The following is a 12970-nucleotide window of genomic DNA, read 5'->3' on the forward strand; positions in this document are numbered from 1 at the left end:
AAATAACTATTCTTGAAAATGAATTATTCTCCAAATGTCAGATTACCAAATTTGTTTGTTCTCATACGGTGACTTTTCCACATGAAGACAACCCCGGGACAAAGGACGACTGTTCAAACTCGTTGTTGGAGTTTGACTGTGCAAAAGTCTGACAACATATTATATGTGGATATTCTTCCTCTGGGCTTGTCATCCACCATCTTCGCTCTGTGACGTTTTGCATCGACACCTTATTTCCGTTACTGGTAGGTCATATCAAATGTGTTCCTCGAACTAATCTGTAATCAAAGGGCAGCTCCTGGTTCTTTGTGTGTCATGATGCACATGTTTCACCGGTTTGTAAAAAGTAGCCTGTACCAGTTTAGCAGAGCTCAACTATTTTATTTCCATTCAATGAGAACTATTCAGTAGGAAGAACAGGAGAAATCACAGTGTACACGCTGGACTTGTTAATTTACGGTTTTTTCTTTAGCTAAAACTTCAAGATAGACCAGTTATTAGAGTTTAATTTGTTGTTGACAAGGCAGGTAAGACGGTGGGCACCGGTTTCGGCAACTGTTAGTAGTAGTGGTAGTAGTGTAGGGACTGGCATTTGACTGCCTGGGCCTCACAGCCTTTTTTATGCCCCCTTCAATATCAGTCTCCTTTTATTTGTGGGATACATATATGTTTTCTTTTACACGTTCTGTAAATCACTTGTCAAAGTCAGTAAATTATTCTTTTAAATTGATGTTCATGTCAAGGAGATTTTTGAACAGATTAGTATTTTGTGCAAGTTTAGTATGTTTCTGCTAAATCCCCTCTTAGTCTTAGCCTTCTTCCCTTTAATGAATGCACATTTACGTATATGAGAGTATACAAATCTCTTTGATAGCTCATAGGTTTGCATTCTTTTAATAAATGAGTTGCTCTTCTTTGCACCCTTTCTATAGTCATAGATTGTCTCTTGAGGTATGGGTGCCACACAATACTACCATATTCCACTTGTGATCTAACCAATGCTTTATACAGTTTAAGAAATATATCTCTATCTAAATAGGTAAATGTTCTCTTGATTATTCCTATCATCTGGTTGGCTTTATTTATTATATTCTGTATATGTATGTCAAATGATAGTTTATTATAAAAAATTATGCCAATGTCTTTCTCACTTTAACATTTTTCAATGTCCTGTGTGGTGTCATCTATTATCATATGGTATTTGTTTTCTGGATTTTTTCTTCCCATGTGCATTACTTTACACTTTGATACTTTGATACAGATTCCATCTATCAGTCCAGTCCTGGAACTTACAAAAGCCTTTTGTAATGATGTATTATTTTGTGCATTGCCATAAAGTTTAGTATCATCAGCAAATATTTTGCATTTGCTTTCTATACTTTCAGGAAGGTCATTTATGTATATTGTAAGAAGCACTGGGCCAAGTATGCTACCATGTTGTATACCACTAACAACATTTTCATTTGTTGACATTTTTTCTCCAACTTCTAACAACATGTGTTCTTTCTGACAAGAGGTTTTTTGTCCAGTTCAGGATGCTTCCAGTAATACCATATGAAGCTAATTTTGATAAAAGTCCTTGATGTGGTACAGAGTCAGATGCTTTTCTAAAGTCTAAATAAATTATGTCTCCAGGTTTACCCATATCTATCATTTTTGTGAGATCTTCAGTTACTTCTAGGAGCTGTGTTGTACACAATCTTCTCTGTCTAAAACCATGTTGACAGTCTGCATACAGATTGTTTGTTGTCATGTGTGATACTATAGCATCCCTGATAAAGGACTCCAAAAACTCACTGGTCTGTAGTTTCCTGATTCATGTTTTGACCCTTTTTTTATATATATATATATAGCTGTTACCTCCAATTTTTCAGTAGGCAAGCAGATTCAAGTGTTTTATTGTAAATCATACTCAAAGGAAGAGCTGACTCTCTGATCAGTTCCTTTAATATTCTTGAGGGTATTTTGTCTGGTCCTTGTGCTTTGTAGGGGTCTAAGGCATGCAACTTCTTCTGAGTAGATATTTGAGTCAAGATAAATTTACATTTTCTTTTTAGGTTGTGCACTCATAAGAGTGTTCATTTGTGCAAGTTCATTGACATTGTCCAAACTATAAGGTCCAAGGATTTCAGCAAGTGTTTCATAGGTCCACTTATCCATTCATATTGCAAATAGGCTGTGAGTGTGACCATACGTGGATCAGCACCAAAATATGGGTTCCGCCAGAAGAAAAAATTCATCCATAGGCCAGGACAAGAGCAGAAAAGGGTCAGTAGATGGTACAAAGTGCTCAGTGGACACTGACTGTGGTAGTTGTGGACTTCCATGTACAGATAATCAAAAAGCTCTTTTCTGTGAGCTTTGTGAAACATGGTTCCATTCAGCCTGTGAGGACATTGAGGATGATACATACCAGCTACTTAAAAAGGACAGTCAGAAACAGAACTATGTGCTGCATTTCTACTGCTCAAAGTCATGCAATAAAGCAGCAAGCAAGTTTCTCGGCAGCATTCTCAAGCTGGAGAAAGAGACAGAAAAACTGACTATGGAGGTCTCAGAAGTGAAAAAATAAAGTGACAGCAATTGAGCAGTGTCAGTTTACAGCAGAAATGATTGACACAGTAAAGGAAATAAGTACTGACCAAGTTCATCAAAATGGGGACCAAGTACTGAAGTAGAAAGGGCTACAACAAAGGTTGCTGTGGAAGACATGATCTCAGCAAAATCCAAGGAACAGATAGCAGAACTAGAGGACAGTATAACACAGTTACTGGAAGCCATGGATGACTGGACCAAAATCTTAAATGATGGTGGCAGCGTAGATATCGTCTACATGGATTACCAGAAGGCCTTCGACTCGGTACCTCATCGTAGACTGCTGACAAAAGTAGCAGCTCTTGGAATCTGGGGCTAAGTATTGGACTGTATCTGATTTCCTGACTGGCAGACACCAACAAGTAGTGGTCAATGGAATACATTCATCAGAAGCTGACATGACCAGTGGAATACCTCAAGGCAGTGTTCTTGGTCCCATCCTTTTCGTCATTTTCATTAGCGATCTCCCTAGACATTTGAAAAGCAACGTAAAGATGTTCGCTGATGACACAAAACTCTGTGCCAGCACCGACACTGACCAAGGCCTACAGGATGATCTAGACCAAGTTCAGAACTGGACAAACAAATTGCAGCTCAGTTTCCATCCACAGAAATGCTGTGTCCTCAAGCTGGGAGGGAAAGCATCCAATGTGAAATACAACATGAAAGCCAGCGACACAAAAGGAAGTGAGACACAGTTTATCCTGGCAGAAAGTGAGGTTGAGAAGGACCTAGGAGTATTTATTGATAATGGACTATCCTTCAGGGAACAGATCGCACAGTGTACAGAAAAAGCAAACAGAATTCTTGGCATTATACGAAGATCCTTAGACCACCAGACACATCAGACCTTTGTACAATTATACAAGGCCCATGTCCGACCACTATTGGAATATGGTCACTGTGTCTGGCAGCCACAGCAGAAAACATTGTGCAGCGAAGTAGAGGATGTGCAACGCCAAGCAACAAACCTGCTGTCATCTCTGAAGGATAAATCATATCAGGAGAGACTGAAAACTCTGAGACTGCCAAGCCTAGAACATTGATGCCACCGAGGAGATATGATAGAGGCATATAATTACCTCCAGGGTTGCTACAAAGTCGACCGGCCAAAATTTGAGCTTGCCTGCAGGAGAGATCTACGAGGGCACAGCCTCAAGCTCCAGAAGAACCAACACAGGCTCAATGTTAGAGGATTTTTTTTTTTTTTTTTTTCAAATAGGGTGGTTTTCCTTTGGAACAGTTTGCACGTGTATGTAATGTATTATTAATTATGATTATTGTTATTGGTATTAACCATTATTATTCATGCATTAAGGTTTGGTTCAGGACACCATAGGCCATTTGACCAGTTCACCACAAAATCAATAGCCTGAATAGGTCATTTTGAAAATTGATGGATCAGGAAAAAGTACCCTCATTCCCGCCTTCAGTCACCCTAAACCCCATGTGCACGCATGTGTGTGTGTGTGTAGAGAGAGAGAGACTATATGCTAATGTTTGCTGTGCTATGATGAACAAGGAAAATACAACATTATTCTGTTAACTGTTTAATTCTGTATGCTCAAGAAAAAAGATCAAATGCCCTTAACAGATAAGAGTGCATATGTGTTGAACTTGAAGGTAGCTGTTAGGTATACATGTATGTTAAAATGTATACATGTATGCATTGTGTGTGTGTGAGTGTGTGTGTGTGTGTGTGTTAAGTCACATTTTGGTTTGTGTATGTAACATTGATGTAATGTATTATGTAAACAAAAGTGTTTTTGTAAAGCACCTGGAGCAGGTTTCTGGATAGAGTGGTATATAACTAAGTATCCATTATTATTATTATTATAATCTGTGTCAGTGCTTGTATGTTGGGTCATAACGTAAGCGTTGTTGTACATATCTTCATTGGATCTCGGTTTTACTAGAAATGGCCACACTCTTGCATTACATCATTGAAATACAGGCCTACTTGCAAGTTGCCCAAGAGCGCCGAAGAAATTTCTCAGAGTCCGACTGTCCAGAGGTGTACAGAACGGAAGAGACTGCAGTTGTTTTTAACACTGATTCAATCTTTTTCAACACTAGGCAGCTCCTTTCTGCAGCATGCTCAATGATGCAGATGATTTCTTACGGAAAAATGTTCTGCATATATCGAAGCCATTCTCAATTTAAATTGAGGAGACTGGTGGGAAAGCCAAAAGCAAAATTGGCAATGCATTCTGCCGCAGATAATACACAAGCAAAAAGGCCTTTATGTAAACGTATCTCATTACGTTTAGTGGCTGAATACAAGTTTTGATTTTTTTATTTTGAGTCTGAAATTATACAAAATAAAATAATTATTGCAATTGTTTTGCAGGAGAACAAGAGAAATCTGCAAAAGTCCTTTTGAGTTTTTGCATGACCAATTTTACAAAAAAAAATACAGTCATGTGACTGACCGGCTGCCACATTAATGGGTCATTTCAAAATTGTATCTGTCAGTTACCGATGACCGACACAAAACCGATACCCTGACTGTACATGTGTGCTTGTGCATGACTGAAGTCTGAATGAATGACTCAGGAAACGAATGATGATCATCTGCTCTGGCTCTGCCTGGGCAGGCATCCCATTGTGCAAATGCTGCAATGTTGGTAAAGGGCTTAGAGCTTGGTACCTGACTCAGGATTTGTACTATATATATATGTGTGTGTGTGTGAAAATGGATGATAACAATAATGATAATGATAATAATGACAGGGTGCTTAGTTAATTTGTTGATTTCTTGCAGGCTGTGCTCCTGTACGCTGCAAAGCCTTGGATTCCTTGAGTGGCTGATTGCTGTGGGAGAGTTGGAGCCATGGTGTTGGAGGGGCTAGGCACCTTGTTGCCCGGCTGGCGTGCTGTTGGGCTGGCAGAGAACCTTACTTCGAATTTTGAGATCGCCAAATTTCTGGTGGCTGAGTAAGTACACAGGTCTAGTATTGTTTTGCTGCAGAATTCTTAACAGGAATTTAAGAAGGAAAGAAAAAAGTTTTGTGTCCACTCTTTTTTTGTTGTTGAAATCCCATTAACTTGGCTGAGCTGCTGGCATAGATTGCCACATGGGAGATAGAACTGGGTTTTGGATACTGACTTGGCTGGACTATATTGTTTTGTGTTGAATTGTATTCTATTCTGTTACTTTTTTCACTTATGACGATGTATTTTCTCTGTGTGAAAATCAGTCTGCTCTGCCTGGGGAAAGCACATCACGACAGTGACAGTGTAGGGATGCCCCCCTTTTTTTCCTTCTTTTTAAAATTTTTTTTTACACTTTTTGTACTTGTTTTTCTATCAGTTATCACAGTGGATTTTTCGACAGAATTTTGTCAAGGAGAACCATCTTCTTGGCATGGGTTCTTTTATGTGCGCTAAGTTCCTTGCTGCATGTAGTTCCTCACTTTATCGTCTCATCCGAATAACTAAGTTGGAATTCCTTGCATCATAATTCATATGTCACAGTTTAACTTTAAGCCAGAAGTGAGACTGAATTTAACTGCATTATTTGCGTCACAAATAAATACACAGATACACACAGAGACACATACACAAACACACTCTACCAGAAAGATATATATATATATTATATATATATCTGTTTGTTAGACCTTACATTTCTTTTCCTCCTTGTGTGTGCAGTTTTTAAATAAAGCTCAGTGGAGGTGGAGAAATATTCCATAAAAGGATAATTAAAACTGAGAGACTATTTTTCACATTATGATGCTTTTTTTTCTGCTTTCTCAGTCATTGAGTGTAATGTTGGCATGTGGTGCTAGACAAATAACACACACAGATGTGCAGTTGAGTTGCGCTCTTTAATTATACCTCCGTTCGCTTCCAGTGTCTTGTCTTGACTCACTCCTTCTCTCACTATGTTGTGCTCTTTTGCATTCTTGTGCGTACATGAGCATTGTGCGACTTTGTACCCAAACACTTGGTTTGCTCTCTGACATGAGTTCAGGGAAAACAGTTTTGTCTGTTGGTGTTGCTAAGTGTGAAACGTGACTTGACAATTTGTGTTTGCTCAAATGGACTTTTTTTTCTGAGACCGCTCTGTATGTGGTGTGTAAAAGGTGCATGTGTGTAATGTTTCAGTGCGGCCAGTGGGTACATGAAATAAAGTTTGTGCCTTGAAATCAGTTCACCCTAAAAAAATGGAATTTTATCTAGCACGAGTTAGTGGAGAAGGTGAAGACATCTCTGTGGTTGACAGAAGGAAAAGAGCAAGTTGTTTGAAATGGCCTGCCAACAGATCATGGATGAGTCTTTGTCTCAAAAATCAGCGCCGCTTACTGTGGATGTTGAGCATTGGCTATCCTTGCTTGCCATTTGATGTATACTTTGTAAAAATTATTCAAGTCTACACAGTTACGTTTTCGTTCGGTGTTTGAGGTATTACCTTGAATGTTTACAACAAAACTATCCATGTGTTTACAGCCTTGGCATGCATACGACAGACATGTTTACAACAAAACTATCCATGTGTTCATCAGCATAGGGTATGCATATGATGACAGACATGTTTACAACAAAACTATCCATGTGTTTTACATCAAAGGGCATGCATATGACAGGCATGTTTACAACAAAACTATCCATGTGTTTTACACCAGAGGGCATGCATTATTATGACAGACATGTTTACAACAAAACTATCCATGTGTTTTACAGCATAGGGCATGCTTGTGACAGACATGTTGACATTTAAAACTATACATGTCCTTTACATCAGCTCAGGCATGATGCATTTTCAAATGATTCTGCTTCAGCTACCTACGCCGCATGGAGACGAGAGAGCAGGGGGAGTGCTACTACGTGACTGAGTTGACATGCGAACAGTGTCACTCCATGCTGTCGTTACACTGCGCCAGCTGTAACACGGTGCCTTCCGTGACGCTGAGCATAGGGTACCTGGCAGGACAGACCCTCCAGCCGCACCTTGCGGACAGTGACACCTTGGCCCAGGGTCCAGCCCAGGAGGAAGGGCTGCTCCTGCAGCAGGAGGAGAGGTTGCTGGTGCATGGAGGCGGGCCCCCTGAGGAAGCGAAGCCGTCTGTGGAGGGTGAGGCCCCTCAGCAGGGACCCCTTTCACAGGCCGCATTTGTCGAAGAGCGGGATCTGCTGTTGCCAGGCACTCAGGAAAGCAGACAGCTCCAAGAAGACCTGCTTCAACACCTGTCGTCTCTGCGACACACCCCTGAGGCCGTGTTTGTGCCAGAAGATCCAGTGCTTCCTCACCCTGGGTTCCTGGGTGGAACTGAAGCTGTGGCTGAAGATCCACAGTTGCATCCAACTCCCTCTTTTCAGCTGGTGCCACAAGTGGGAAGTCTGCCGCAAACCCCGACACTTGTGCTCCAAGCGGTTCATCTGGCTGTGCCTCAGCAGCAAGACTTGCCTGTTCAGCAGCAAGCTGCAGCTTCGGCAGAGCAGACATCTGCCTGTGCAGCGTCTCATCCCCAGTCTCTGGAGAATGCGTGGGCCATGACTGGTCGAGAAAGAAGAAGGAAGCGCCTGGAAGTGAGTTTGGAGAGGTGTGATGCCTTGATTCAGAAAAACGGACGTGCTGTGGGGGAGAGACGTGCCGTCATCAGGAGACAAGAACACACTGACACTGAAGGGGGTGGATACCACCGGCGGCACAGGAACAAGAAGCTGCTCAGCTGCAACCGCTCGTTCCGCACGAACTCTCAGCTGAACAAGCATCGGCAATCTCGCCATGGGGAGATGCAGCACCCCTTCCGCTGCAACCGGTGTGGGCAGTGTTTTGTCAAAGCGCAGACCCTGAAACACCACATGTACAGCCACACGGGTGAGCGGCCTTTTAAGTGCCCTCAGTGCCCCTCCACCTTCACCCGCAGGGACTACCTGAACAAGCACATGACGACGCACACGGGTGAGAAACGCTTCCAGTGCGACGTCTGCAGTAAGAAGTTTGCCTTTGTCAGCAGTCTGAACAGTCACAAGAAGCAGAAGCATGGCGCGAAAAAGAAACAAAACGCACAGACTGAGGAATAGTGCCACCACCACTGCTGCCTCCGCCGCCGACACAGGGGTGCTGGAGATTCCGGTGCATATGGTGCCGGTGTACTCCTCGAGGTCTGCGGATGGCAGCATCGTTTACACCTCATCTGCACTTGGCCTTTAATTTGTTTAAATGAGTGTGGAGATTTCAAGCGTTGAATAATAATGAAGACAAGCAAGGATTTAGGCATCTTTATTCCATACATACAAAGACTTTCAAAATACCTTTCCTCACACATATGTATATATGTATGTATACATACTAAAGGAGAAATTAATCAGCATCATACTCTTAATTTAGGTAAAGTCCTTGAAAGTCTTGTAAATGACCTTGGTTTGTTAAAAAGTTTAAAAATTTGGCTCTCAGTCTTCTTGAAACAAAACGCTATACACCATTTCTGTCAGTGATGAAGCGCAGCAGCAAAATCTCCCTCCTAAGTTTAAATGAAAAGTAAGATAATTTTATAAATAATGGGAAAAAAAAATCTTACCAACTAGAATCGCTGTTCACATTCATATATGGCCTTTGATGTTTAAGTGCCAAGGTTTAGCGTGGGGTTTTTGGGGGGAGAGGTTGTGAGTATGATTAACAGCTACATGAAATGATGAACCCATCCTGAATGACTTTCACTTGCAAAACCATTCATAAACTGATGAATGAAATGAAACTGCATGGCAAAATTACAGTCTTTAAAAGTTTGTTTAACCTTCGCTGGCTGTCGCTTTTGACTACACACGGAAGCTCATGTGGGTCGTCCACGACCCATAACCCTTTAAAGAGACAAAAACCTGTATATTCCTCCAAAGCTTATAACAAAATATAGAAAAGGAAAACATATCGTAACAACTGATTACACACACATGCGCTCGCACACGCACACACAGACTCGCACAAACACATACGCTCAGAAGAAACACATGCTCACGCATTCACACACATGCACATACACAGACACACACACTCACACACACGCACACACAACTGATCACACACACAACGCATAACACCACATGCACATACATACAAACCCTACTTATGCACACAGAGATAGAGACAGAGAGAGAGACTGAGACAGAGAGAGAGACAGACAGCGAGACATAGAGAGAAAGATGACTGATAGCATCCTGTACACACACAATCAAAGATATTCAGTCACACAGGTACATGCTGTTAGAGAAAGGGATGGAAGGGGGTTATAGCTAAAGACAGGTGAAAGGGATGGGACGGGGAGGTGGGGGGGAATGGGAGAGTAGTGGGGCAGTGAGGCTATTGAAAGTCAAACTTCTTTATTTTCCTTCACTAATTGCAAATTAAGGCTTCTGAAATCACTATTAAAAAGGTATGGGTCGTGCATGACCCACATGAGCTTTCGAGGGGTGACCACATTTTTTCCTCTTTAAAAAGCATGGGTCATACACGACCCACACAAGCGTCCGTGTGTAGTTAAAACGCCACCTTTAATTACTCATTGAATGAATTTTTTTTCATTTTTTGGCAAAAGTTGGCCTTCTAGGTGTAGGAAGCATTTCTGAAATTGCGTAGAAAAATATTAAGAATTGGCTGAGATATTTGTGTTTTTGTACCCTTCTGGGTGTGTACAACCCACGATAGCCAGAGAAGCTTAACCTTTTGAGCCCTGACCACCACTTTACCGGTGGTGGGGAGGGGTGGCATAATGCCTGGCCACCGGTTGAGCGGTGCGTAAACACTTGTGTCATGTTTTGCTATTGGTTGACTTATATTGAAGAGCCAATCAGAAAAACCGTAATATTCTGACGTCAGTGAACGTAGTACCAACATTACTGCGCCTTTTCACTGTGTTTTGTGCATGTGATTGGATAAAAAAGATCGATTTCCACCATGAAGCGTGCAGAGTCTGAACCTGACACGCCTCCTTTGATCAACTGATTCTGCATGCTCAGATTCATTTTCAACATCACTATCTGTAGCAAAATCATCCGATTCGAATTCCACCTCACTATCAGAGTAATCATTGTCATACTCTACTTCCGATAAATTATCAAGCATATCAATTACTTGCTGCATTGTGTACAGTTGTTTTCTCACACGTTTTGTCCCTGATTTCTGCCCTGACGAGCCAGGTTGAGACTGCACGCTTTAGTTCAAGTGTTTACGCACCGCTCAACCAGTGGCCGGGCATTATGTCATTTTTCTCTGCCACCGGTAAAGCGATCAGGGCTCAAAGGGTTTAATACCAATTATTTGCAAATTTTGGCTCAGGAGCTTAGGCAGAAGGGTTAAAATTGCTGAGGAACTCAGGGCTCAAAGGGTTAAAGCACAGGTCAATGCATCCATTACATTCACACACAGGTGCACTGTTTGGACATGCAATCATATGACAGGTGCATGGCTGGTTGAACTGGGTGAGCACCAAGCTTACAGTCGATTTGATGTGAATGCAAATCACAGACATCCAACTTTAAAAAGAAAATAAAGAAATTGGCATTTTGGCTAATCTTAACCCATTCAGCCCTAGGGAGATACCAGCCTTTGCAGGCTGCCCTGTCATGTTGATGCAGAAAAATGCAGAAATTTTAGATATAAAAAAATATATAATCGGCAGGTTTCTCCTCCAAATTTATATTGACATGTGTGAACACAGCTGGAAAAATTGTAGAAGTTAGAACTTAGATCCCCTTGTCTTCAGTTTATGCGTGTGTGTGTGTGTGCATGTGTGTGTGTGAGAAGGAGCGTTGGAAATCGTTGTCACTCTTCCCCCCCCCCACCCCCACCCCCCCCCTCCCCTTGGGAATACCAGGGTTCTTTCAGTGCAAATAGCATCCCAGCCTTCTGGAAATTCTGTGCTAGAAATTTCTTCTTTTCTATCACTCTCTTTATTTCTGTCCGTTTTCTTTTTTCACTGTTGTCTCCTTTTGTCTGCTATTTCTGCCTTCCCAGCCCATTCCTCTTTCTTTTTTCAAGCAAGCCTTGACACGACTATCTGTATATACGACTAGAATCTCTGGTGATTGGGTTGTGAGATGTGAACACTGGGATGGGCACTAGCTGCCCATTCTGCAGTGTAATTTGTCTCTGATATGGCCTTTTTTGTGGATTTTTTAATTTTTGGTTTGGCTTTCAAATATTTTTTCCTTTTTTACAATTTTTTGTAATCTGGGGATGATAAATCAAGCAGAATTGATGGCGTCCTCAGCATTGCCAGGTGTTAAATGGTTGGGATACTGTATCATGAACTGGCTTTGTCCAAATGAGTTTTTTGGTAGAGGTGACGGGTTTTGTGTTGATGTAGTTGATGTTGTCACACATAACATTGAGGTATGTGTGTGTGGATCTTTTTCAGCAATACTTGAATACTTCGTCATTGATATGAATATGATGATAATGAATGCAATACTCACATTCGTGATAAGAAGCATGTCAAGTGGATGTGATATTCTGATAATGATTTGCTGTGCTCAAATTTTTTTCATGAGTATGCTCAGTGGAAGCTGTTGTTGCACTGAAGATGCAAAATAAAAATTTTTTAAACTTTATCTGTCTTGTTTATTTTTATTTTTGTTAAAAGAATTGCAGCAAAGCATTCTGTTTTCAACATGCATGAAATGCGAATCTGAGTGTGCAGGATTGAATCCCACTCTTGCCAGAATTTTTTCCCTGTCTACTGAACCTTGAGTGATTTGGATGAGACGATGAACCAAAGTCCCATGTGTACTATGCACTTCACGCACATAAAGGATCCCATGTCAACGAAAAGGTTTTCCCTGGCAAAATCTGGAGGAAAGTCCACTTCGATAGTAACACAAATTCACTTACATCATACCATTTTTTTAGGTAGTGGGTGGCAGTTCAGTGTAATGACACTCTCCCCTGGGAAGAGCAGCACAAATGTTCACACAGTCAATCAGAGTGACTTTCTTTTGCAGAATTTTGCCAGGCAGCCCTTTTTGTAGCCACAAGTTCTTTCTTTTTTTTTGGTCGCCACAAGTTCTTTTCTGTGTGCTAATGTGCTGAATCAGCTGTGCAGGATCTACTCTGGTAGAAACCATAAAGTAGAAATTCTGTGCTATGTGAGTTATACAGCTGTCTGCCAAAGTAGATAGGCTGTGTTCTCAAGGGTATGGCTATCTTCCATCCAATGGAATGCTGTGCTCTTTGGGAAATACACTAAAAGCCATCTTCCACATAGTAGAATGAATCTTTGAATAATATCCCCCACTTCATCAGAAAGAGAGGGAGAGACAGAGACAGATTAAAGGAAAGAGGGAGACAGGGAAACAGAGCAAGAGGGAGAGAGTAACAAGACACAACACATAAGCTCCTTTGAAAGACAGTTTTAGAAAACACTTTTCACTGTGG

At 41.4% G+C, this 12970-nt stretch overlaps 1 protein-coding gene across 1 annotated transcript; it reads left to right on the forward strand.

Annotated features, from left to right (window-relative positions):
- Positions 1-106: 106 nt before the first annotated feature.
- LOC143288042 (uncharacterized) lies at positions 107-11364 on the forward strand. Its single transcript, XM_076596306.1, has 3 exons — positions 107-245; positions 5360-5532; positions 7380-11364. Exons 2-3 carry the CDS (start codon positions 5429-5431, stop codon positions 8623-8625), a joined length of 1350 nt encoding a protein of 449 aa, XP_076452421.1. The 5' UTR covers positions 107-245; positions 5360-5428; the 3' UTR covers positions 8626-11364.
- The last annotated feature ends 1606 nt before the right edge of the window (positions 11365-12970 follow it).

The sequence above is a fragment of the Babylonia areolata genome, chromosome 12 (assembly GCF_041734735.1).
Source record: "Babylonia areolata isolate BAREFJ2019XMU chromosome 12, ASM4173473v1, whole genome shotgun sequence".
Taxonomy (NCBI): domain Eukaryota; kingdom Metazoa; phylum Mollusca; class Gastropoda; order Neogastropoda; family Buccinidae; genus Babylonia; species Babylonia areolata.